At 38.2% G+C, this 26,809-nt stretch overlaps 1 protein-coding gene across 2 annotated transcripts in view; it reads left to right on the plus strand.

Annotated features, from left to right (window-relative positions):
- Positions 1 to 26,809, plus strand: part of TMPRSS11A (transmembrane serine protease 11A) — a 64,730-nt gene that overhangs the window by 34,505 nt on the left and 3,416 nt on the right. For both annotated transcript variants that reach the window (XM_028848176.2, XM_028848177.2), the window contains exons 4-9: positions 2,520 to 2,587; positions 4,515 to 4,675; positions 10,694 to 10,732; positions 11,938 to 12,109; positions 15,620 to 15,879; positions 20,222 to 20,364. In XM_028848176.2, the coding sequence (XP_028704009.2) occupies positions 2,520 to 2,587; positions 4,515 to 4,675; positions 10,694 to 10,732; positions 11,938 to 12,109; positions 15,620 to 15,879; positions 20,222 to 20,364 (843 nt within the window). The remainder of the gene's footprint in view (positions 1 to 2,519; positions 2,588 to 4,514; positions 4,676 to 10,693; positions 10,733 to 11,937; positions 12,110 to 15,619; positions 15,880 to 20,221; positions 20,365 to 26,809) is intronic.

Raw genomic sequence — 26,809 nt, forward strand, 5'->3', positions numbered from 1 at the left:
CCTGTTGTAAATTCATTTTATAAGAATTTTTTTTACCAGTCCCTCTACCCCATTTCTCAAGGCGTTGTCCTCACACTACCTGTATCACCTAAAGATTCCAAGCCCTCCTCAGATCTAGTAAATGAGACTTTTCTAGAGAGAGGGTCCTAGAATTTTATAAAGAAGAATCCTTTTTATTATTGTGATCACCAAACTTTCTTCTGCCTAGATTCTTCTTATGTTATTTTTTCAGCTCCTATCTTCCCAGGCAACCTAACCATTCAAAGATAAAATTGATGCTTGGTTTAGATATTCATAGCAGGCACCTTGCCAGATTGATGATGTTATCCAGAGTCAAAAACTTAATCCAATGCCTTCACCAACAAGTTACAAATGGCCAGGAATCAATTGTGATTGAACTTATTCAGAGGGTAATTACAAAACAAACTTCTTTAAATACCTAACTGCTATTTACTTTTCTTCCTTCTAAATTGTATCACTTTTCTCCCTGTTCCATTTTGTTTGCCTTTTTTTTTTTGTAGAGGGGGGACTCCTCTGCCTCCATACTGAGTAGTAGAGCTGGCTGTGGGTGATGAGAGAGAAATTATTATAACAAAGTCACCCTTTCAAAAACATGTCTTCCAAAAGAATTTTGTTTCTAGCATATAAGCCCCACACCACCTCAGCCCATTTAGGCTTTCTTTCTTTAAGTACCAATAAAGACATATTTTGGATACTAGCAATTTATTTTCTAAATGCTATCTTTGATCTTAAGTTTAAGGCTATTACCAAATCTATATCTCTACAAGTTTTATACTTTAGGCTAATAAATTATTTGATAACTTATTACTATGTGTTCTATGAAAGAAACTGAAGTAAAATTTACATCACATTTAACAGGGTGGTTGTGTGACTGAGTGGGAAGAGGAGCACCCTACAGATAGAAGACCTGGGTTTCAGTCCCAGCTTACTAGTATCTGCATGATGCCAGGGAAATTCACATACTGCCTCTGAGTCACAGATTTCTAATAGGAATGAAAATATTTCTTATTTTACGGAATAAGAGTTAAAGAAGAAATCAAATAATTCAGTTCCTGATGAAGTATTTATGAATTCCTGAGTGTCCTAAGGAAGTTATAACTTGTTTCTTGATCCCTGAAACAGTTTTCCCTATATTTTTGTGTGTGTGTGTGTGTGTGTGTTTCAGTCATGACAGTTGGTTTTTCTTCTCATTCCTTGAGAATTTAGGATATTTTGTGTGCACATTTGGTTCCTCTGTCCAACATGAACTGTAGTTCCCCATCCCACATTGAGATGACACTATTTCTACGAAGGGAGTGCTAGGGGATACTGCAAGCCAAATGCCAGGTGTGATAGACCACAGCATCACAATACTGTGGCAGTAGATTAAAGCCAGGCATATGAACTAAAAGCAGTGGCTTTGCTTCTCCGACTTTGGTGACATAAACTGAGTAACAAATTTGAGCTAATACTGGAATACCACCTAATCCTTTTTTCCTCCCTGATTTACCCTAGGGTCCACAATCAACAACAATTTTAAAAGTTTGGCTCTCTCCTAAATCCCTAATGCCTCCTCCTTACCTGTTATAAGTGAAGACCTGCAGAGCTAAGACCTATAATGCCAGGATGGAGGCTAGAGGACCATCAGCAATTAACTATCAAATCTTACCCAGCATTTTATATGTGTTTAACCTTCATAGCCTTATGAGTAGCAGACCAATATCTTTGTTTTATAGGTTCGAAAACTGAGGCTCAAATTGATTCAGTAACTTTGCCAAGTTTGCCCAGTTTGTGAGCAGTAGCATAGGCTCAAATCCAGGACTGAGGCAGGGTTTTCTTTGTCACCACTCAAAGCCTCCCTGAATATCCCATCTCTGCTCTGTATCTCCCTGCTACTCCTTCTATCGTGTTTTAGCAAGATACCTTCTACTCCAGAAACCTGCTCTAGAACAGTAGAATTACTTGGGTAGGTTTTTTTAAAAATATGAGTGCCTACGTCCCCTCTAGACCAATCAAAATCAAAATTATTGGAGAGGGTCTCTGGCATCCATAAATTTTTTTTTTCGAGACGGAGTCTCGGTTCGGCCAGGCTGGAGTGCAGTGGCGCCATCTTGGCTCACTGCACGCTCCGCCTCCCAGGTTCACGCCATTCTCCTGCCTCAGCCTCCAAGTAGCTGGGACTACAGGCGCGTACCACAACGCCCGGCTAATTTTTTGTATTTTTAGTAGAGACGGGGTTTCACCGTATTAGCCAGGATGGTCTCGATCTCCTGCCCTCATGATCCGCCCGCCTTGGCCTCCCAAAGTGCTGGGATTACAGGCGTGAGCCACTGCGCCCGGCCACAATTTTTTTTAATTCAGCAAATGATTCTGTTGCACTGTGAAGGCTAAGATCCACCAATTTAAATAATGATATTAGTTCTGTTAAAAAATTTTCCATTGCTTTAACATTAATCAAAGACATATTCTTATTATAAAAGATATTACTAACACGTAGCTTCCCTCTTGTTATATAACAGGTGGATGAGATATTTATAGATTCAGCCTGGAAGAAGAACTATATCAAGAACCAAGTAGTCAGACTGACGTATGTATGGTTGGGCAAAAGTGGAATCACAAGACTGGAGGGAAAAGGAACAAAGGAGACAGGGACCCTCATGTATTGTATGTCTCTATGGACTAGGCTTTTGGCTACAATTTTTCATAAACATTGTCTTTAAAGCAGTCTTTGAGTATAAGGCTGACCACCATTTTGTCAACAAAAAGACTAAGATTCAGGGAGGGTAAGAAATATGTTCAAAGTTCCCCAACTGACAGTTTCCCAAAGTGACAGAACCAGGAATCAAACCCCATCAACTTATTGTGAGGCCTGGAACTTACCAGAACCCGTGACCTGGGGAAAACCCCAGCAGCTTGTCATTGCATGCACCAAGTTGTATTCTTTTGACAACTATATTATTTCAAACATGTTAAGCAGGCAAACTTGGCTACAAAATGGGATCACAAATTAATGAAAACTAACGACATGAGGCATGCCTAAACAAAAATATATTCCTGTTGTAATAAATTTTCTCTTTGTTGTGGTGGAGGGGGAAGACTCATATCAGTTGTAGATATTGCTCAGAAGTTTCAATTGTGTTATTTTGAAAAATTACATAGTAGAACATACATGTCATATACATAAATGCATGAACCTGTATGACTCATATTTCTTAAAGATAAAGAAAAATAATATATTCAGATTTTGATTTATTTGAAGAAAATAATTATCACTTTCTTACCAATAGACTAATAATGCTTTGTTGGCAGGTGTACTCCAAAGTTCTCTATGTCTTTACTGAGTAGTGACTTCCATAAGGATTTTATAACATAAATTGGGTAATTTCTACAATACTTAGGAGAGAAAAAGCATATAAATACTAAAACTTTCTAGATTTCATGTTTTCTGTTTTCAAATTCTCATTTACCATATTATTGTAGCAACATTATCATACTCTCGTGAAGTCCTTTGGATGGTAGCCATCATCACTGTATAATACTTGGTAAAAATGTTAATTCCTCAGATTTAAGAAGTAAAATTAGTCATCTGTTTGCCAATTTGATATAAAATTCTAGTTATTTAGATCTTTATATTTCCAGAGCCTAAATGAACAAAATTACATAAATTGTCTCAGAATTTCCTTTTAGCCAAAAAAGATTCAGGGAGATGGGCCTCTAGTGTTTTTCACAGTTTTTTTTTTTGTTTGTTTGTTTGTTTGTTTAAAAACAATAGGAGAGATAACAGATCAATATATATTAGTTTCAGGGTTTTTCTTTTAACTGTAATTGGTTTTCCTATTTTAAGAGTATTTAAAAGTTTAGTTCCTCAGGTAACAGAACTTGAATCTGTTTATATTATAAAAGTTCAAGAAATTGGGCATGTTTAATTTGGAGAAGACTCAGGGACCACAATATTGTCTTCAAATATTTGGGCTAGAGGAGGAAATTATTTTATGTTTGTTCCAACTGGTGGACCTAGGCCTTATGGAATGGGAGATATAGGGAGACATATTTCAACTCAAAACGATGAACTCAGAGCTGACCAAAGAGAAACAAGCCTCTTTAGAAAATTAAACTTACTATCTTTTTAATTATTGCACTGTCATTAGAGGGCCATTTGTCATGGACCCTGTAGAAGTGATACAGGTATCAAATACACAGTTGATTAGCCTAAGAAAACACGAAGGTTTCTTCTACACTCTCAAAGCTTATAATTTTGATGATGATTTTTTACGTCTGTCATTCCTAGCTTCTGTAACAATCCTTCAAATTAATTGGGGGAAATGCACTGAAAACGTAATGAAAGCTAGAAGAGGGAACATATTAAATGACCTTGGGTCAGAATGACATGAGACAATCAGCACTTGACACTCTCAGCAAGTGAGGGATCATTCAAGGGAGGAAGATACAGGAAACGCTGAAGGACAATTCTAGGTGTAGTCTTTGAAAATGTACCTTTCTTTTGTGTGGCATAGTCCAGAGGAAGATGGTGTGAAAGCAGATGTCATAATGGTGTTCCAGTTCCCCTCTACCGAGCAAAGGGCAGTAAGAGAGAAGAAAATTCAAAACTTCTTAAATCAGAAGATGAGGAATTTAAGAGCCTTGCCAATAAATGCCTCATCAGTTCAAGTTAATGGTAAGGAGGTCCCCTTCTGTGTGATATGAAGTTCTCTATTAGGTTCATATTTTGACTAATCTCAAATTTATTTGTCATTATTTCCATTCCAAATAATAGCTAGAATTCAGATGAAAAAATTCAAGTTAAAGATGTGACATTTCAAGGTGTATTAGTCTCTAATGTAAGCACATCTGAAGTTAGTCATCCAGTGGTTTTCCCAACAGTAACTGATTGGCACTCATCCCAAAATAAAGGCAAGGATTTACAACAGAGGGCTAATCTCAGCTAGGCACTGCCTCCGTGACTAAGCAAGTGAAAATACTAAGGGTTTGGCAATAATTGTTTTTCTGGGTGGGACCTTCCTAAAACACAAATTCATTTGTTGACATACTTTTATTGATAGTTTCTATATATGGTGACATAAAATTTTTGTTAGCTTTTTTTACTATGGGCATTTGGGAAAATGGCAAGCCAACATTGAAGCTGTTAGAGTTATTTTACCATTAATGCTTTAAAAAATCACAGTCTAGGAAAACATCACTGAAACTATGTGTACATTGTTCCACTTTTCTCTTTTTTTTGTTGTTCACCCTTAGCCCATTATACCATTATCACTTCCCTCAATTAAGGAGAACGAACCTTTATCAAGGTCTATCTTTATTGCCTTTACCAGAAGTAACTAATTTCTTTTTATATTCCAGTGACATATGCAAATTCACCCTTATAGATGTGAAATTCACGCAAAAAGGGTTGAGGAATTCAGTAATTAAAAGGAGCTAAGAATCAAATTTAAATCTCTAATTTCTTAAAAGGCTCCAATTAAAAAAGGTTTCTATAGTCAAACACATCTTAAAAATTCTGGCTATGATATTCATTTCTCGGAAACTCTTCCTTATGGTACCATATTAAAGATTCTAAGGCAGCCAGCTAGAGAGAAACTTGTTTACCCTCGTCCACTAAGCTGTTTTCACAGCATCTTCTTCCAGCAGACAAGTACAGATTTCCCCTACAAATTTCAATGGATACTAGACCTAAGAGAGTTACAGAAGAGATTCAGGGCAAGCGATTTTTATCAGACATGAAACAGGACACTCTACCCTTGTAAGGGTCTAGCTGACTCTTCAAGAGGAAACCAAATAAGGAAGTAAAAAATGTGAGGTAATGGAATGGGCAGATGTTTGCTGATGTGACAACGAGTCAGCTACTTAGGGAATAAAGCTGAGGACCTCTCCCAGCCAGAAGGGAGCAACCTGACAAGTGCTTAATCCATCTTCTTTGTTAGATGGGGAAGCAAATGAATAGAAATTGTAAAACAATGGCCATTCTGATAACTTACATGATGCATTCTGTGTAATTTCCAATAAATAGTTAATTTGTCAGGAATGTAAAAGCCTGAACTATCTGAAACCAGAGTGAAGCATAAATTGTTCATTGACTACCTGGTCTTTTTGTTTTTTATAGGCTCAGCTTCTGAACTTCAGCTTATTTTAATAATTGTACTAAATTAAAAGGCAGAATATGCTAATGGAGAAACTGATTTGAGAGTTACCTGAGGCTGGGCGCGGTGGCTCACGCCTGTAATCCCAGCACTTTGGGAGGCCGAGGCAGGTGGATCACTTGAGGTCGGGAGTTCAAGACCAGCCTGGCCAATATGGTGAAACCCTGTCTCTCCTAAAAATACCAGAAATTAGTCAGGCCTGGTGGCGGGCGCCTGTAATCCCAGCTGCTTGGGAGACTGAGGGGGAAGAATCATTTGAACCCAGGAGGCGGAGGTTGCAGTGAGCCAAGATTGCGCCACTGCACTCAAGCCTGGGCGTGACAAAGTAAGACTCCATCTCCAAAAAAAAAAAAAAAAAAAAAAGGGAGAGAGTTACCTGACCAATTCTGACTCCACTAAGTTACTACAGAACCACCCAAATAATTGACTCATGCCTTTGTCTTTATTTTCTCATCTGTAAAATTCCAATGATAATGTTTGTTCTTCCTGAAATCACAGAGAGATTATAAGAATATACAAGGAAATAGAAAACACAATGTGGAATAAAGGGGCTGTTACTACTGAGAAAGCTATTACGTTGTGCACATGCTTTGGAAACCTGAAATAATTAATTTGAGTGATTGACTAGTAGCAGATAGATCCTTGAAAGTTTCAGAATTTTTAAATGTAAAAAGAATAGTGTTTATTAGTGATATGGGATCCTAGGGGGTGTTGCTTTTCTGGCCAGAAACCTCTGTGGCCAGAGGTTGGTGCCTTTGCTCAGGTTTTGCTCTGGCCCACTGGGCTCATTCTGCCCACTTGACCTGGTAGACTGCCCACCTCCTGCTACCCGCCTGGATCCCATGCCCACCAAGGCCAACCCAGGCATGGAGCTGTGAGGGTTGTGTGAGTGAGCACGGGGTCTGGTCACTGCCCACAGCCAGGCACACTGGCTGCAGCATGATGGGCAGCTCCAGGTGCTGGCACAGGTGTGCTGGCTCTCTGTGAGGCTGTGGCTGGACAAAGCTCACTGCAAGCGGCTTCTCTGGCTGGCACCTGGGAATGTGGTGGCACCCAGGAAGCTTGAAGATGACAGGAACCGCAGGGTCCCAAAGAGGGAGTCACAGCCCTGGCTTGGGGAGCTCCCAGGTCTGGGATCCCTAAAAGGCTGCAGCTTTTATCTCTTTTTGCCTACAATGTGGCCAGCAAGGGGTATGTTTCATTCCTGTTTGTGTTACAGCTCTTTTAGTCTTGCTATTTGGCAGGTCCTGAGTTCTTGTCCTGAGACCAAGAAGAATGAGGTAGGCAGACAAGTGGAGGGTGAGCAAGACGAGAAAGAAGTTTACTGAGCAAGAGAATGGCTCACAGGAGACCCACAGTGGGCAGCTCCTCTTCGTAGCCAGGGAGTCCAAGCAAGTGTTCAGCTCCTAGCAGAGAGGAGGCCCTGGAGTTAGAAGCTTCTCTCTGCAGGCAAGTTGTCCCACTGAGTGTTCAGCTTTCAGCAGACAGTAGGCCCTAGAGTGGTCTAGCTCCTCTATGCAGGCAGGTAGTCCCACGATCTCCTAGTCACCTACCTCTCCAACTGCAAGGGCCCAGTTCTGCCTCCGGCACCTCTCTGCCCACCCCTTCGTGCCTGACCTCGCTGCTCCCAGACCAGTGGGCAATTTGGCCCAGTCCCATTGCAGTAGCTTCCAGGATGGCAGGCTCTGGGGGGCTCCCAGGGATGGGCTCCATGAACTTTCTCCTCACACCCACCCTGCAGTGGCCATGGTCGAGAATGGCAACGTTGGGCCAGGTTCCGGAGTAGGAGAGGCTCCAGGCCTGGGAGCGGGTCCTGCCTGGTCACATGAGGTTGGGGGCGGCACAGTCGGCTGCCTCAGGGATGTGGGTCACAGGGGACCCACCACCGTCACTGCTGCTCCCGCGTCCGCTCTTGCTGCCACTGCTCCAGACAGCCTGTAGCTGCCATCACTAGCACTTAAGAAAGGCACATTCGGCCGGGCGCGGTGGCTCAAGCCTGTAATCCCAGCACTTTGGGAGGCCGAGACGGGCGGATCACGAGGTCAGGAGATCGAGACTATCCTGGATAACACGGTGAAACCCCGTCTCTACTAAAAAAAATAATACAAAAAACTAGCCCGGCGAGGTGGCGGGCGCCTGTAGTCCCAGCTACTCGGGAGGCTGAGGCAGGAGAATGGTGTAAACCCGGGAGGCGGAGCTTGCAGTGAGCTGAGATCCGGCGACTGCACTCCAGCCTGGGTGACAGAGCGAGACTCCGTCTCAAAAAAAAAAGAAAAAGGCACATTCAGTGGACAGCTCAGGAGAATCTTTAAGGCAATTTTTATAGACAAAAACATTGCTTCCTGGGAACACATAATTTTTCGACTACCAATAAACAGAAAACTGTAGAGATTCTAGATTAAGTCTAGAAATAACCCTGTAGCCCAAGATTTATTTATAATTTGTCAAGAATCTGTATTTTGTTTTGACAAAAAAACTGTGGTGTGGGTCCTTCAGGAGGCACAGTGTGACAAAGCAAAGCTAAAATCAACTTCTTTGCATTGCAAACGCCAAGACTGTAGTCAAGCAGCTCACTGCCTACGTGTCAGATGACTTTGCTTCATGATACTTGTAGCCTGTAGAGCCCTGAATATTAACTAGCTTTCTCCCACTCCGAACCTTGTTAGGAGGTGGTCGCTTTCAAAACTAAAGTGTTAATGTTTATTTCCATTTCCGTACCTGGAAAGTAAAAATCTCTGGTCAAAATTAGAAACTAGTTACTTGTATATTGACAGTTTGTTTCCAGGTGTAATCATTCTACCTAAAAATCTGGTTATACTCACCACCATTACTACTTACCCTGGTATCATTCCTGGAAATGGATAACTTGCATCCTACTCAGGCTAAGTTGACAAAGTTTTAACTGAAGAGTTCTAACTTTATGCTATTTTCCACTTTATTGCATTACTAAGGACAAAATATATAGTTTTATTAAAAACGAAATAAATTTACTGCCTTAAACTACATTTGATGGTAAACTGAATTCCTTCCATAGAGTAAGCACCAAGAGCAATTGATGGTCTTGGGCAATTGATGGTCCTAAGCAATTGATTCTTCACCATACAATGATTTGGGGTGCCTTTAAGGGTATACTTGAATTGGATATTTTCAAAAGCACCCACTTTGTAGAGTTTATCATCACTAGTTTCCCCAGTGGAATTTGTAGAAAGTTAATAAAATGAAACAATCTTATTTTGTATAATGGGGAATAGAATACTGAGAATGTGTCTGAGAAACATGGCACTGGTAGGAAAAAGTAAAACAGTTTATTCTCATCTGCTTAGTAAGCTAAGTCATTTTAACTTGAAAATCATCACAATTTTCATGAAAACTTCCACCAACTTTATTTTTCCCCAGCTTTAGTAAGATATAATTAAGAAATAAAAATTGTATGTATTTACTGTATACAACATGGTGTTTTGATACATGTATACAAGTTAAATATTTGTGTTTCCTTAGTCAAATTCCTCACTTTTTTGGAAGTTGACAGAATTTAATCTTGGATTGTGTCCAATAACTAGCCTTTACCAATATTCGGATAAGAAATACCTAACAGTTTATTGTTTTAAAAAAGCAATTTTAGTATTTAGGAACTGTGTTTAAAAAGCATTTAAAATATCATTTATGCGAGAGTCTTCAAGGTTTTTTCATCCTAAACCCTTTAACCAAAAAAAAAAAAAAAAAAGAAAGAAAGAAAGGTTTATGTGAAATTCGAAGTAAATAAAAGAGAAAAAGCAGATCTGTTCTGGCTGAGGCTGAGTTTGAGGCCTGTAAGACAGTCTACCTGCAATATGGTTTGGCTGTGTCCCACCGAAATCTCATCTCAAATTGTAGCCCCCATAATTCCCACATGTTGTGAGAGGCACCTGGTGGGAGATAAATTAAATCATGGGTGCAGTTTCCCCCATACTGTTCTATGGTACTGAATGAGATCTGCTGGTTTTTTAAGAGGCTTCCCCTTTCACTTGGCTCACATTCTCTGACTTGCCTGCCACCATGTAAGACATGACTTTTGCCTTCCTCCATGATTGTGAGGCCTCCCCAGTCACATGGAACTCTGAGCCCATTAAATCTCTTTTCCTTTATAAATTACCCAGTCTCAGATATGTCTTTATCAGCAGTGTGAAAATGAACTAATATAACCTGTTTCCTCTGTCCCATTTACCCATCTTCTGAAGTGGAATACAAAGAAGCTTTACCCTGAACTGCTGGAAAACCATAGTTCTCTATTAATACAAACTATTTGTGGGCTGTAGTCATCCACTATTTGTGCCTTACTCACCCGTTGCTTGTGATAGTATCCACCTAATTAGAGGCTGCCTATAAGTCTCTACAAAAACTGTGCACAGATACTGTATCAGATAGCCATTTTCCTAATTAATCTGTATGTTCAACTGTCTAGAATCCATGTATGGTCAATATCCTCTGATTATTCCTGGTCATTGAGACCAACCAGGAAAATATCAAATTATCACTATTTGTTTTGTCTTGTTTTTCAGCAATGAGCTCATCAACAGGGGAGTTAACTGTCCAAGCAAGTAAGTCGAGTTAGCTTATATAAACAAGTAATTTTCACATCAGAAAGGACATTTTCAAACATTTGCTCATATTTGCCCATCTGTGCTCCAAATTTTCTTTGAGAGATAATAACTATTTGTACAATAGATTTAAATACTTTTTTTTTCTAACTCGTGGACTGATCTTTTAGTCATGTTCAAGAAAAAAATTGCCATGGTAACCTTTTGGGGCAATTTGAAGAAAGTATATATTTCTGATTGGGAATACTGGACTTGTTTTTCTAATTTTTAAAAATTCCATAAAATGTACTTTCTGCTACAAAATAAAATAATGAGAAAGTAATTAATAGGGAGGAGATAAAACCCATTGTTTGTGACTGACAAGTTATCTATGAAATATGCTGAGGTCAGGAGTTCAAGACCAGCCTGACCAACATGGAGAAGAAACCCTATCTCTACTAAAAATACAAAAATTAGCCAGGTGTGGTGGCAGGCGCCTATAGTCCCAGCTACTTGGGAGGCTGAGGCAGGAGAATTGCTTGAACCCGGGAGGCAGAGGTTGCAGTGAGCCGAGATCGCAGCACTGCACTCCAACCTTGGTGATAGAATGAGACTCCACCTCAAAAAAAAAAAAAAAAAAAAAGAAGAAGAAAAGAAATATGCTTAATATATTCATCTTAATCGCTAACAGTGGCTTCATTAAATCACTTCAAATCACTGTGGCCTATATTTCGAAAGATTTTACAAAAATAGTGATGAATTTGAGCAGTGATGTTCATGCATTTGCCTCTGTGCCTTGCAAACACCCTAAGTATTTTTATTCATGTATTTATTCATTCAACAAGCATCTTTTAACATCTACCAAGTGCCAGAAATTAGACCAGGAGTTGGTGGTACCATTGTGAATAAAACATGATCCCTGCTCTAAAATTAGAATTTCAAAGTAGAGAAAGATATAAATAAATCAGGCAGTATGAAAATAGTGTGATAAATGCTATGGCAGAGGAAGTGCATGGTGCTATGAGAGTCCATCAGAGAGTCAGCTAACCTGGTCTCACAGAGTGAGAAAGTGAACTCTGAAATGTGAGAGAGAAGAGGCCATGAATCCAGTGACAGGTAGGGTGAGGAGGAGTAGTATAGAAAAATGTCTTCAGGCAAGTAAGAATGGGGTCATTTCTTGTAATTACAAGATGTTTCTTATAACTTAATGATCTCATCTTTTTCAGGTTGTGGTAAACGAGTTGTTCCACTGCACGTCAACAGAATAGCATCTGGAGTCATTGCACCCAAGGCGGCCTGGCCTTGGCAAGCTTCCCTTCAGCATGATAACATCCATCAGTGTGGGGCCACCTTAATTAGTAATACATGGCTTGTCACTGCAGCACACTGCTTCCAGAGGTAAGTTATTGACCTTAAGTTAGAACCCACTTCTGCTAAAAAGCCCTGAGTTTTGTCATATTCTTGGTAACAATTAATGTCCCAAATATTACTGAAGTAAAGTAAGAAAAAGTTATTTCATGTTCTTCTCTAAAATAATGTTACACTTGCATACTTAATCAGAAATTTGATGGGAATAAAGGAAGTAACAGTCATTATCCTAGTATTCATCAATCATTTCCTCAAAGTTTTTAATAAGGAAACTGTGTAAGGAATCAGAACTATTTTGTGACATCCTAACACAAAATATTCACTAATAACATACACCATTAATCTTTTGTGAAACAATGCTCTCCACTTAAAACTAGTGTCTGTTTCTGCCAAACACTTGGGCCAGTCTCCTACTCATCGTAAAAAATCAAACTAATTCCAAAGTAAAATGGAAATTTTCAATAAATGCAGGAAGTTGGTAACTGTAATGATGGAGAACCAGAACAGCAGATCAAATGTAGAGCATTGACACATGGAGATCTGTGGAATTAGAACAGTTTACAACCAAAATGAGAGCTTGCTAGCATGATAAAGACAGGCAGTTCAAAAGAGATTCCTGGAGTATCAAAGGATTCAGAAAGGCCCTTGGGCTACTCAATGTGACCTTCTCATAATAGAGCACCTCTTCACAATAGTGCCACAAAACACAAAGCTGAAGTGAAGAATAGCAAATTGTGCTATCATATAATTGTTTCTGAATGCACACATTTTATTAATGTATATTAAATTATAAAGTCATTTATAAGATAAAATGACTTTTTATAACTTTTAATTTTACTTTTCAAGATAATAACCAGTCATTTTTATCACTATTACATTTAAAATTTTAGATTTTTTTCTAAGTAGATTAACTGTACTGCCTTTCTTCTTCATTACCAATTATTATGGTAATAACAAAGACTTCTCAAGTATCTCTATATAGTAGGTGGCAGCAGAATTTAGTGGGAAAAATATGTCCCAGGCAGTTGGAGAGCTGGGCAAATTATTGAACCTTAGTATATTAGGTAATAGATAGACTAGATCTTTTCACATTCTTTTTGACCTGTAAAATTCTAACTTTTGTTACTATAATAAATTTTATCTGCCTAAGAGCATAAATCTTTATAGAGACTCTTAATATTCTGAAGAAAATATATATTAAGAATCTAGGCTGGGCATGGTGGCTCATGCCTGTAATCCCAGAATTTTGGGAGTCCGAGGCGAGAGGACCACTTGAGCTCAGGAGTTCAAGACCAGCCTGGGCAAGATAGTGAAACCCCATTGGGAATGGTGGTGCATGCCTATCATCCCAGCTTCTTGGGAGGCTAAGGCAGGAGGATCCCTTAAGCCCAGGAGTTTGAGGCTACAGCAAGCTATGATTGCACCACTGCACTCCAGCCTGGGTGACAATGCAAGTCCCCATCTTAAAAAATAGTAATCTATTTTTTAAAAGAGTCTACATAAATTCTTAATGTTTGAAAGCTGTAAGAGCTCAGTAAGCTGATATATTAGAAAGCCAGAAATCCCCTATGCTGGTGTCTGGTTTTTCAAAGTAACGGGAAATTTACTTTGCCAAAGTTAGCCATTTTTGTGCTAGATAGTTCTATTTTTGCAAATATCTTTATAGCATTGAACACCAAATCTGCACTCTATTAAGTTCCACCGTCAGTATTTGTTTTTGTTTTTGTTTTTTTCATCTGGAACAACAGGAACCAATTTTATCTCTTCATTCGTGTAACAGCTATTCTTTAGTTTCTCTTTTTTAGACCAAACATAAAATGAGTGAGAATATCCAAACCATGAGTGAAAATAAATATCATTACTGTGTGCTTTAGTTTGCTAAGGATAATGACCTCCAGCCCTATCCACGTCCTTGCAAAGGACATGATTTTGTTCTTTTTATGGCTGCATAGCATTCCATGGTATATGTATACCACGTTTTCTTCATCCAGTCTATCACTAATGGGCATTTAGGTTGATTCCATGTCTTTGCTATACTGAAGAGTGCTAAAGGGAGAGGATCAGGAAAAATAACTAATGGGTACTAGGCTTATTACCTGGGTGATGAAATAATATGTACAACAAAACCCCATGACACAAGTTTATCTGTGTAACAAACCTGCACATGTAACCCTGAATTTCTAAAAATGTATATATGTACATATATATGCATATATATGTGTGTGAAAAAAATATGTATATGTATTTACCTCCTTTTTGCAGAACCAACTTCCAGATGCCCTACTACATTGGTTCTTATTCTCTGAACATTCGAGACTTTGTCAGTGTCTTCCTTAAAATACGCTTCCAATAACTAAATACACCAAGACAGATGTGTAGCTAGTGTCACATATAATAAAATAAAGCAGGAAGTCTTCTGAAAAATACAAATAATATAAATTGGTGGGAGACAGTGTTTTATAAAGGGAAGAGCAGACAGAGGCAGGCAGACATGTGATGTGAATCAAATAGTTTAACCTATCCAGGCTTTATTTTCCTTAAGTATAAAGCACAGTCTTTACTAGATCATCTTCCATTGCTACTAAATGATTTTTCTGATCCTTGTATGTACCACAATCTACCCACTGTCCAAGCCCACAAGCTAGAAGTCAACCACATTTACCACATTTGATCATCTCTCAAAGGACTATGCAGTCATCTAATAGACTTTACCACATCCATTCTTGACCTTCAAGAATCTATTCTCCAGAAAGAACCAACATGATTTTTAAAAATGTAAATGAGACTACATTATTCTCTGTCTTAATTATCCAGTAGATTCCCGTATCACTTGAATAAAATGTAAGCACTTTATCGTGACCTATGAAACTCTCTAAAATCTAGTCCCTGCTTACCTCTCCAAGCTCACCCCCAACCGTTCTTTCCCTTGTGTTCTGACTGCAGCCCATTCAATGCAAGACCTTGGGATTTTTGCCTGGGAATTTGTTTCCCTCATCTCCTCACACTGACCCTCATTTACTATGTCTTAGCCCAAATGCGTTCTTAAAATAGTCATAATGACCTGTTAGTACTCTATTCCATTACCCTATTGTATTTTGTTCATAGCCTTTATCAATGTTTAAGGTTATTTATCCACTTGGTTGCTTGTTTTGATCCTTTTCCTTCTCTAGAATCTTATACTGCTGTGAGCAGGCACCTTAGGTCTTGTTCATCACTTTATCTCCAGTAATTCAGATAAGGCTCAGCACATAGATGCTCAGTAAATATTTGTGGAAGGGATAAATGAATGATATTTTATGTGTATTACAATTCCAAAATTCAATAGCTTTGTATTAAATATCAGTTCTAATATGGTGTTTATATATGTTTTATCTTTCAAAACATTAGCAATAGATTATATTTAGATGATCAAAGAAAACTATAACCACAGCCAAGTATTCTCAGGATTGTATTTCTCTTATAATAGCCTAAATGCAATTAATGTAGTTCATATACTTTGGGCAGCTTATATATATTCTGTTAATTTCTAACCTTTTCCAGGTATAAAAATCCACATCAATGGACTGTTAGTTTTGGAACAAAAATCAACCCTCCCTTAATGAAAAGAAATGTCAAAAGATTTATTGTCCATGAGAACTATCACTCCGCAGCAAGAGAGTACGACATTGCTGTCGTGCAGGTCTCTTACAGAGTCACTTTTTCAGATGACATACGCCGGATATGTTTGCCAGAAGCCTCTGCATCCTTCCAACCAAATTCAACTGTCTACATCACAGGATTTGGAGCACTTTATTATGGTGGTGGGTATCTCAGGATAGCTAACAGAGCATTAAGCCCTGTCTAGGGCAATGTGATTTCATCTCCATCAATATTGTACTGACAGACATTTCCACACAGTCTGATTGGATTAGTTAAGGTTCTCAGTTTGCAAGTGACAGAAATTCAATTCACATTAACCGGTGCAGAATAAAAAACCAAGAAACAAAAACTTCAACAAATTTGGCTCATGTAATTTAGAAGTCAAAAAAGCATAATAAGTGTCACTTCAGACACAGGAGTTTATATGATGTCATCTGGCTCTGCGTCTCTGAATCTGAATTTTTTGCCCCTGCTTTTCTCTGTGTTGGCTTCATTCAGAGGGATGCTAGCTTCACCTAGTGTCAGAGGTGGCTAACAACACCTCAACACTTACATCATCCTCAACCAAGAAAAAATACACAGAAAGGAACATTTACTTCTTTTCTTTGCCAGAATTCACATTAATTTCTATTGTTCCAGCTGTGTCTAGGAGAACTCAGATTGAGTGGCTAACTCAAATATTCTTTATGCCTATGTTGCAAAATTTGCCTCAGTACTGAAGAGGCTAATTTAAGTGTGATGGTGAATAAGAATCGTGTAGAGATAAATTGTCAAATTATTTGCCCTCTCTAAAAGGATTCAACTTGATATACTAAACTTAGTCTCGTAAGAAATAATGATGATTTAGTTATTGAATTTTTTAGGCAATCTTAGTGAGACGTGCTCTGGATTCTACCATGTGGTCCAGGTACATATGTATAACAACAGCTAGAGAGTTTCTTTAACAGTGGGCTTGAGAAAATGCAAAAGGGCTTTCTGAGAATGACTACATCTATTTGCAGGATTCTATACAATTTATTTATATGCAAGAAATTATAAAGAATAAGCTTTTGATTGTCAGTCTCCCATTAAGGAACTAGGAATAATCTTTCACTCACATAGGCAGGAATAGCTTTTAGGGTCTCTAGATTTTCTCCAGATGTTCCATGTGGTTTTTTTTTTTTTTTCCATCTTATACAGACTGAGACATGCATTGCTTTCTTTAAGGTTCTATTACCAATCACAGAAAATATTACCTATAGTTTATTAATTCCAGTAGATTAGTGCTGCTGTAAACTTGACACCTCCCTAGGTCTGCACTCTCTTGGATAGATTTTCTCTGAAGATAGAGCTTGCATTCTCTGCTTCACAGTCATGGGAAAAAGACATCACAAATCCCCTTTGTCTTGGTGGGAAAAATCATTGTCTTTCAGGAGTTTGAGATTGACACAGAAAAATACCTGTCATAATGCTTTGTGAATGGCAGCAGAATCTGACACTTATAGAGCACTCCACCCTGCTTGAATATGGCCTCGCTTGGTGAGTGACCCACAGGTGCTTTTAATCTATTAAATAAATTATCCTATCATTCTTAATCTATTAAGTACATTAATAGATTAAAACACCCATTCGTTACTCACCAAGAGAAGCCATATTCAAGTCTGTAAAGCAAACCTTAAGAAGTTTTTTAAAATTGAACTCATACAAAGTATATTCTCTGATCATAATAGAATCTAACTAAACATCAGTAACAGAAAGATAATATAAAAATCCCCAAATGCTTACCAATTAAAAATATGTGTAAATAAAGGGAAAACCTCAAAGAAATTTGTAAAAACACATAGAACTAAATGAAAACAAAAATATATAAATATATGCCAGATGCAGCTAAAATAGTGTACAAAGGGAAATTTATAGAAAATGCATATTATAAGGAAAGATATCAAATCAATAACTAAGTTGTCACTTCAAGAAACTAGAAAAAGAAAAAAATAAACCTAAAACAAACATAAGGAAGGAAATAAGGATAAGAATAGAAATGAATAAAATTAAAAATTAAAAAATAGAGAAAGTTAATAAATAAAAAGCTGGTTGTTTGATAAAATCAATATTTTGCAAGAAGTATTTTTATAGAAGATGAGATATAGTTCCGGGATGTCCAGAATTTATGGGCTATGCTTTTCATGACTTGAAATACATTTTACCAACTGGTTTGCTGAAGAAGTTGTGGATTTGCACTGTCACCTACTTACAATATATAGATTGTTAGTTTTACTTTACTCTTCTCAGCATCGGACATGAGTTTATTTATTTATTTATTTATTTATTTATTTTTATTTATTTATTTTTTTTTTTATTTTTGACAGAGTCTCACTCTGTTGCCCAGGCTGGAGTGCTGTGGTGCGATCTTGGCTCACTGCAAGCTCCACCTCCCAGGTTCACGCCATTCTCCTGCCTCAGCCTCCGGAGTAGCTGGGACTACAGGCACCCGCCACCACGCCCGGCGGTGAAACCCCGTCTCTACTAAAACTACAAAAAAAAATTTAAGTGTGTATCTCACTTAAATTTTTTTTTGTAGTTTTAGTAGAGACGGGGTTTCACCGTGTTAGCCAGGATGGTCTCGATCTCCTGACCTTGTGATCCCAAAGTGCTGGGATTATAGGCGTGAGCCACCGTGCCAGGCCATGAATGTTTTTAATTGATGAAATAGTAGGCAATATATATATATATATGTGTGTGTGTGTGTGTGTATAATGTATATAAACCAATTGTATTCAAATAACAGAATAATTTGAAAAATCTCTTAGCATATTTCTGAGATACACACTTAAATCTTCTGAGCACTTTTAAAAATGTGTTTGCAAACATTTCTTCAGAAATAAATCTTGGAAATGGTCTTCTAAAGAAACTGGTGTTTGTATTAGGGTTTTTTCAAATGTACTTAGTTATTTTTTAAATTGATGTAAAAAATTGCATGTACTTACCATGTAAAACATGGTATGTTGAAGTATAGTATATGTACATTGTGAGTGTTAAATCTAGCTAATTAACAAATGTCTTATTTTACATAATTATCATTTTTGTGGCAAGAACACTTAATATCTACTCTCGTAGCATTTCTCAAGAATATAATATATCATCAGTAGGCAACCAGAAGCTGGGGGTCTTTACAGGGGAAGGGGTTGGGGAGATGCTGGCCAACAAATTCATACTTGCAGTTAAATAGGAGGAATAAGTTTAAGAGATATCTCATACATCATGGTGACTATAGCTGTTGATATATTGTATTCTTGTATTAGTTTTTTATAACTGTGTAACAAATAATCACAAACAGTTTAAAACAGCACTCATTTATTTTTATCTCACATTCTAATGAGTCAGACATTCAGACACAGCTTAGTTGACTCCTCTTCTCAGGGTCTCACCAAACTGTAATCAAGATGTCAGCTGGGGTTGTGGTCACATCTGTGGCTCCTTTGAGGGTTTGCTCAAGTTTGCTGGCAGAATTCCATGACTTGCATCTGTAGAACGCAGAATTCCATGACTTACATCTGTAGAACGTGCTGCTTTAACTCTTTAGGAAAGAGGCTCTGAACTCCAGGAAGGCTCGCCCTTTTTGAAATGGCTCAGCAGATTAGGTCAGGCCCACCTTTGATAATCTCCATTTGGTTAATTCAAAGTCAAACTCATTAGACGTCTTAATCGCATCTGTAAAACTCCCTCATCTTTGCTGTATAACATAACCTAATCACAAGAATCTCATTCATCACATTCACAGATCCTGCCCATACGTGGGAGGAGGGGAATCACACGGGAATCTTGGGGACCATCTTAGAATTCTGCCAACCGTGAGGTCATGGTTTCCCAAACAATATATGGTTTGGTATAAAGAATCCCTGAATGCTTGTGCTATTCTTAGTTTTCTACGTAGCCTGCCATAAATACTGGTTTCTAAAACTCAGAATCTAGCTTACAGTCTGCAGCCACCAACTTGTAATACATTAGAAGTGAAATCATTGCCATTTAATGCATTTTTAGATATATGTATGATATATAACATATATATTTCACATATATTTTATATTTATGAAAGCTCATCATAAACTTTAAATAATAAAATAAATGTACAGAGTATTATAGGCATTTTATCAAGCCAAAGGAGAAAACTATCTAGGCATGCAAAGTTTCTGGGAACAATCTGGAACCCACAAATAAAAGCTTTAAAAAAGATAAAAGGCCTTCCTGAAATATACGAACTGATTATTTTTAAGGTTAAATTTTCCAGAAAAAAGAATCCAAATGGCTTACTTGCTTTCAGAAATCTTTATAAAAATGTGATTGGACAATAATTATCATTTGATGTGCCAGATTCAACTAGAAATTCTTTTCTCTAGAAACTGCTTATATTAACCTCATTCTGTATTGACAATTTTACTATGAAAAATATATTAGGAAAGTCTGCTCACTTCACTCTAGCCAAAGATGCTGATTGTAAATACTAAAATAACTTTATTTTTTCTTAAGGGGAATCCCAAAATGAACTTCGAGAAGCCAGAGTAAAAATCATAAGTGATGATGTCTGCAAGCAACCACAGGTATATGGCAATGATATAAAATCTGGAATGTTCTGTGCCGGATATATGGAAGGAATTTATGATGCCTGCAGAGTAAGTTGGAGGGTTTTTTTTAATATTACTAACTCAAAATTTTTTATGTGGCTCAGGATATATTATATGTTCTTTACGTAAGGACAAAACATAAGTATCATGTTAGCTCAAAAAAGTTACAAATGCAAATTTCACAGCAGAAAATACTTTTAAATGTTTTATTAAGATAATTGAAGTAAGAGTTTCTGTGATGCTATCAAACAAACAAAATTAGAATTTCTTAACCAGAAATCCAAAGATTAATAAAGCAGTTTATTTTCTCAAGGGGCTCACATTCAAGAAAGAAAAAATCATAAACAGAGAAGTATAAAGTGATGTTATAAGTAATATAATGAAAAGCAAATATTTTCCTTGAAGGAAACATTTTTTGGAACACGTATCAGAGATGAGATGTAAATAAGGCCTGAAGAATAAATAACACTTACCCAATTTCAGAATAAGAAAATAATGTTATAGAAAAGACAAAAAGCATAGCCAAAAATATGAAGGTGTGAAATTACAATTCATATCTAAGGGAACTCCAAGTAATCGGTTGGGTCTCAGCATGAGGAGGATGAGAGGAGAAACAAGTAGATAACCATGAGAAGGTGGAATAGGCCATGCTGTGATTCCATGGGTCCTCCCCAGTGCCCTCCTCTGCCTTCTAACATGCATGTTTTCCAGTGAAGGTACAAGTGTGTTTCTTCCTGGAGACACTTGGTTTTTAACATGAGATTCTTTAGAACTCTAAGGAGGCCACACTATGTGGAAATGATGGAATGTTATTGATATCAGGTGGCAGAACGCCCTGTCCAGTCTCACAAACTATACCACATGCGCGACCTCTATCGGAAAAGGAGCAGGGAGCTATGTAGCATAGAGACTGGGCAAAAGCAGGATCTGGTTCGCAGCCAGCCTCAGTTGCCGAGAACGTGGAGGAAGGCAGGCAGAATTTAGATTCCAACAAAAGACCATACCATGGGGAAACAGGTGGAAAGCGCAGGAGTCTTGGAGCAGACAGGACCAGGGAATTCAGGTGAACCATGAGATTACTGAAAAGCTTTAGGAGGGATTGGTGATCATAGAGAGGTTTCACTGCATTGGAGAGGCTTCACTGGATTGGGGAGCAGAGGTAAGCTTTCTGCCTAACTGGGCAAAGTAAGTGATAAAACAAGACTCTAGTCACAGAAAAATAGGGTAAATTATCAGGGCAGCGGTGCAAGTACAAGGATCCAAGACAGGAATACAGTGATTGTAACTGGGGCACATGGTGAGGGGCCTAGTCTGATACAACAGAAGTGCAAGCACCACCATCAGCTAGTCTTTCTCCAATTTACGAATTATTGATATAGAACTCAATAAATCCCATCCTGTATATACAAGATTGGTCCTAAAGCATGTTTTGGGGGGAAAGGAGAGAGAAAGAGCCGCTAATTTTTCAACCAGAGGTCTAGCCAAGCAAGACCCAAACACAACTGAGAAAAGGATCAGAATTGCTTATAGGAAAGCCAGAAATGAAAGGCTTGGACAACTTGATCAAGATTCGTGATTCCACTGTTGTTTCCAGTTCAGTTAAGCATTTACAAAAGGATCCCTAGTTGTAATTACCACATAGGCAGCTGCTACACTGATTAGAGAACTCCGTCAAGGTGGCACTGAAAATCATTTTAGAAAATGATAGGTGGATGTTTGCAACATTTTTCTGAAGGACCTATAATTTAAAATCAGGTTGCTGGGAACCTGCTGTATAGGAAAATTAGTCAAGAACTGTCCCTGGTCATTTTTCCATTTATTCTAACTCTCTTCACTGATTCACTAAAAAAAAAGTTTGAGTGCCCTACTCTTTACTATACATCGTACATATACCGAAGGTAGTCTCACAAGCAAAAACCTTCCTGGAACCTGCTTTCAGGAAAACTGCTGTCTAGTGGATCAGATATGAATGAATCAAAAAATTATGCCAATGAAAAAGAAAACTTGGAAGGAGAAGGTCATTGTTCCATGAGTATATTTATAAGAAATGAACATGACTAGCTAGGGTGGTGAAGCTAAGTGGTGAATGGAGTGAACTAGTATCCAGGAAGATTTCAAATGATGATAGGGGCAGGGAGAATTCTAGGAGCTGAAACATCACATGGTGGAACACAGAACGCACATGACCCAGTGGTACAGGAAGAGGTAGAAGAGTTTGTTTGAAGTCAGACTTTGCAGGACCTTGTGAGCCACATTATTTTTTCCCTGTTTTGTAAGGACAATAGAAAGCCACTAAAGAGTTTTAATCAAGAGATTTATATTAAATTAGTTAATATGTGTAAAGCTCCCCAAACACTGCCTGGTATACTGTGAGTACTATTCAGACATTTGTTAAATTAAAAGGGTGGAATGATCAAATTTGAATATTGTGAGAAGTGTTCTGGTGAAAGTAAGGAAAATATCTGGGAAAGGGCAATTGAGGATCAATCAGCATGTACTGCAAAAATCCAGGTGAAATATGTTAGTTTGGATGAATATGGTGACATGGAGACAAAGATATTTAGAGGTTACAGTGGCAAATGAAGTAATGGATTTCATATGGTTGGAGACAAGGGGTGGGGCAAAGAATGATATATCAATTCATGGCCTAAAAAACAAAAATAAAATAAACTCCCGGCTTGAGAGGCTGCAGGGATTGTAATAATAATCAATGAGTTAGGAAAGAGTGACGAAGGTCCAGATCTAGAAAGACAGCATGGGTCCAGCATCAGCCACATGGAGTTGGAGGTGCTTTTGAGATACACAAGTAAGGAAGTGAGGACCTCCACCCATGCCAGTTCCTTATCTAGGAGAATGTCCCCTGTCTTCCTACCAATTAATAGCCCAAGTTTTAGCTTAATTCTCTTTTCATGTGTGAAAATCCTACGTCTGTTACCACTGTATCCCCTGTCGTTTTGTGTTAGTAGCTGACACAAGATTCACCTGACACTCAATATGACTTCTTGCTGTCTTTGTGCCCTGCCTCTTCAAATAGATAGTAAGGACTGTGGAGGCTCCTTGCTGATTGAATTTTTCTTAAGTGATTGATTATTTAAGGAAGAGGAAATAAGAATTAGTGAAAAGAAAGAGAGAAAGAAGGGGAAAGCAATACTATTTGAATTATCATCTGTCTAAATTTACAATTTAAAAGTGCACTGCAGCTGGCCTGAAGACAAATCAGTGGGGATGCTTGTTAAAAGTGCAGGCCTAGGATCCCACCCTGGTCCAACAGAATCTTTAGAGGTGGGCATTAGAGATCTGCATTTAAGAACTTCCCTTCATAACGTTTATTCAGAATGAAGTCTGAGAAACACTGATAAACTGATGTCAGTTATAAATTCCAGGATGCTCATGGTAATATAATTATCTTTTCTCATCTACAAGTAGCCCAATGCCTTTTTAATGCTCTGAATAGGATTTTGAATAATTCCACCTATCTGTTTCCATACCCTTCACAGTGCATGGAATGTTTCTTGTTATATTTAATAAATTCCGTTATATCTTATATCAGTTGATCTTTTGGGGGTTTTTTCTTTTTTTAAATCCTGTACTTTCTAACTTAAGGAAATGGTGAAAAGATCATTATACTGTTTTTTTAAACTGATCTAATCTGTATCACATTAATTGAAAAAACTCTATTAAACAATGCTCCAAAGGGAGGCAGAAGCTGACCATCCATGAATGTCAAGAAACCATGGTGCTAATAGAAGACACTTAAGAAAAGTCCATTTCTTTTTTTTTTTTTTTTTTTTTTGAGACGGAGTCTCGCTCTGTCGCTCAGACTGGAGTGCAGTGGCCGGATCTCAGCTCACTGCAAGCTCTGCCTCCTGGGTTTACGCCATTCTCCTGCCTCAGCCTCCCGAGTAGCTGGGACTACAGGTGCCCGCCACCTCGCCTGGCTAATTTTTTGTATTTTTTAGTAGAGACGGGGTTTCACCATGTTAGCCAGGATGGTCTCGATCTCCTGACCTCGTGATTCGCCCGTCTTGGCCTCCCAAAGTGCTGGGATTACAGACTTGAGCCACCGTGCCCGGCCAAGAAAAGTCCATTTCTAGAACATAAACTAAGTCCACTATAGCTTCAAAAAATGTTCACGTACAGTACAGTAATCATGGATGTTCCTGATGAAAGCCCAAAGGAACATTTGAATGTATAAAGAAAGATTAAATTACGTTTGGCATTTTATTACTCTTGGGTGGGTTTTAATTTGCCCTCATTTGGATACTAGACAAGAAGTCGGACTTCCTATTTTTTTCTCTATTCCACTGTACCCTTAGCTATGATTTTGTATTAGCCAGATTTTCTAGGTTTCTTCTTTGTTCATCTTTAAAATGTGTAGATTGAAATATCTAAGCATGGAGATTTTACATTCAAATTCATCTCTGCTCTTCCCCCAAACCCATCAAAATGACCATAAAGGCAGATAAGGTCAGGTGTAGTGGCTCACTCCTATAATCCTAGCACTTTGGAAGGGACAAGGAGAGAGGATCACTTGAGCCCAGGTGTTCAAGACTAGCCTAGACAACAAAGTGAGACCCAATCTCTACAAAAAATGTAAAAATTAGCTGGGTGTGGTGGTGCATGCCTGCAGTCCCAGCTACTCAGAAGGCTGAGGTGAGAGGATTGCGAGAGCCCAAGAGTTTGAGACTACAGTGAGCTGTGATTGCGCCAGTATACTCCAGCCTGGGAGACAAAGAGTGGCTCAAAAAAACAAAACAGAAAAACCCCGTAACGATCATTTTGAAAAACTGCTTGGCATCATCTACAAAATACAATTTTCTATATATCTACAAATTGTACTTAAAAAAGCTATCAACTAATAAAAACCAGAAGAGAGAAAACTGAAAAAAACTCCAACAAAACTTTGAAAGAGAAAGAGAAGATGGAGGAGTTTTAACTGACTTAGTAAAGAAGAGGTTAAAACATAAATGTCTTGTGTGGAGAGGGGAGTGAAATACCAATTTTAAGTAAAACCAATATTTTGGGAGATATGGGTGCAGAAATGTAAAGACTTCACAGAGAGTACTTGGAACACCCCATTTCTCCCTATCCTAAATAATCAGTCTAATCCATATCACATCTCTACTTTCCCCACCTCTACCACCTCTCTCCAAACATCTAAACTCCAGAGATGGGAAGTTTGTACTCTGTAGCAGCTGAATCTGAGGCCCTTTAACTCAGTGACACTAAATATAGTAGAAAGCAGAGGGGGCCTGAAAAGGTGGGATTATGTGAAAGCAGGCCTCAACCTCTTCCCATGGTTTCTCCCAAAGTGCTGCAGGCAGATATACATAATGCCTCCAACTTTCTCCCTGCAAGAAATTGCAAGATTCTTCTCTAGAGAAGCCCACAGTCTAGAGGGGGAAAAAAAATACCTCCATATACTGATATTTGAGAGGCCCCTACTAGAATACAGAGTATCAGCCCAGGAGCCCTCCTACCTACCTGTATTAGTTCATTCTGTGCTGCTGTAACAGAATGCTAAAGACTAAGTACATATAAGGAACAGAGATGTATTTCTTACAGTTCTAGAAACTGGAAAGTCCAAGGTTGAGGGTCCCACATGTGGTCTTCATCTTGCCCCACATTTTGCCTCATTATCCCATGCAGAAAGGTGGAAGGGCAAAGAAAGCACAAGATGGGTGGAGGGAGAGAAGGCCAAACTCATTCTTCTATCAGGAACTTACTCCTGCGATAACAAACCCACCCCTATGGTAATAATATGAATTCACTCACAAGAGCAGAGCCCTCATGACCTGATGACCTCTTCTTAGGTCCCATCTCTCAACACAGTTTCATTGGGGATTAAGTTTCCCCAACATATGAACTCTTGGGCACACATTCAAACCATAGCATCACCCAGCACAAAAGTACAGAACTTACAATCTGCTTTCTAGCACCACACCCTAGAACCAAACAGTAAGAATCATCTCCAGAAATGTAGCAACAATATAATCATAATTTTTAAAATCCAGTGGAAGGATTGGAAGATAAAATCAAGAAAATCTCTCAGAAAGAACAAAAAAAAGACACAGAGGAGAAAAATAACCAGAAAAATTAAGAAGGTTAGAGGATAAACTCAGGAGGTCCAACATTAAATGAATAAGAGTTCTGAAAACATAAAACATGAGTGTACAATATAAAAAAAATAATAATAAAGAAGACTCCTCGTTCTGAAGCTTACAGGCATCCTATTGAAGAAAAGGTCCAAGTAGTGCTGGGCACAATAAATGAAGTAGTTCTTTCCAAGACATGCCATCATAAAGGGTCAGAAGCCAGGGATAAGGAGAACAATCTTAACACTTTGAAGGAAGAAGCATCAGAACACATAGAACTCCTCAACGGTAACTCTAGAAGGTAGAAGATGGTGGAAAACGCATTCAAATATCAAAGGGAAGATTATTTCAACCTAGAATCCTGCCCATGCTAACTAAATACCAATTGTGAGGGTGGA

The sequence above is a fragment of the Macaca mulatta genome, chromosome 5 (assembly GCF_049350105.2).
Source record: "Macaca mulatta isolate MMU2019108-1 chromosome 5, T2T-MMU8v2.0, whole genome shotgun sequence".
NCBI lineage: Eukaryota > Metazoa > Chordata > Mammalia > Primates > Cercopithecidae > Macaca > Macaca mulatta.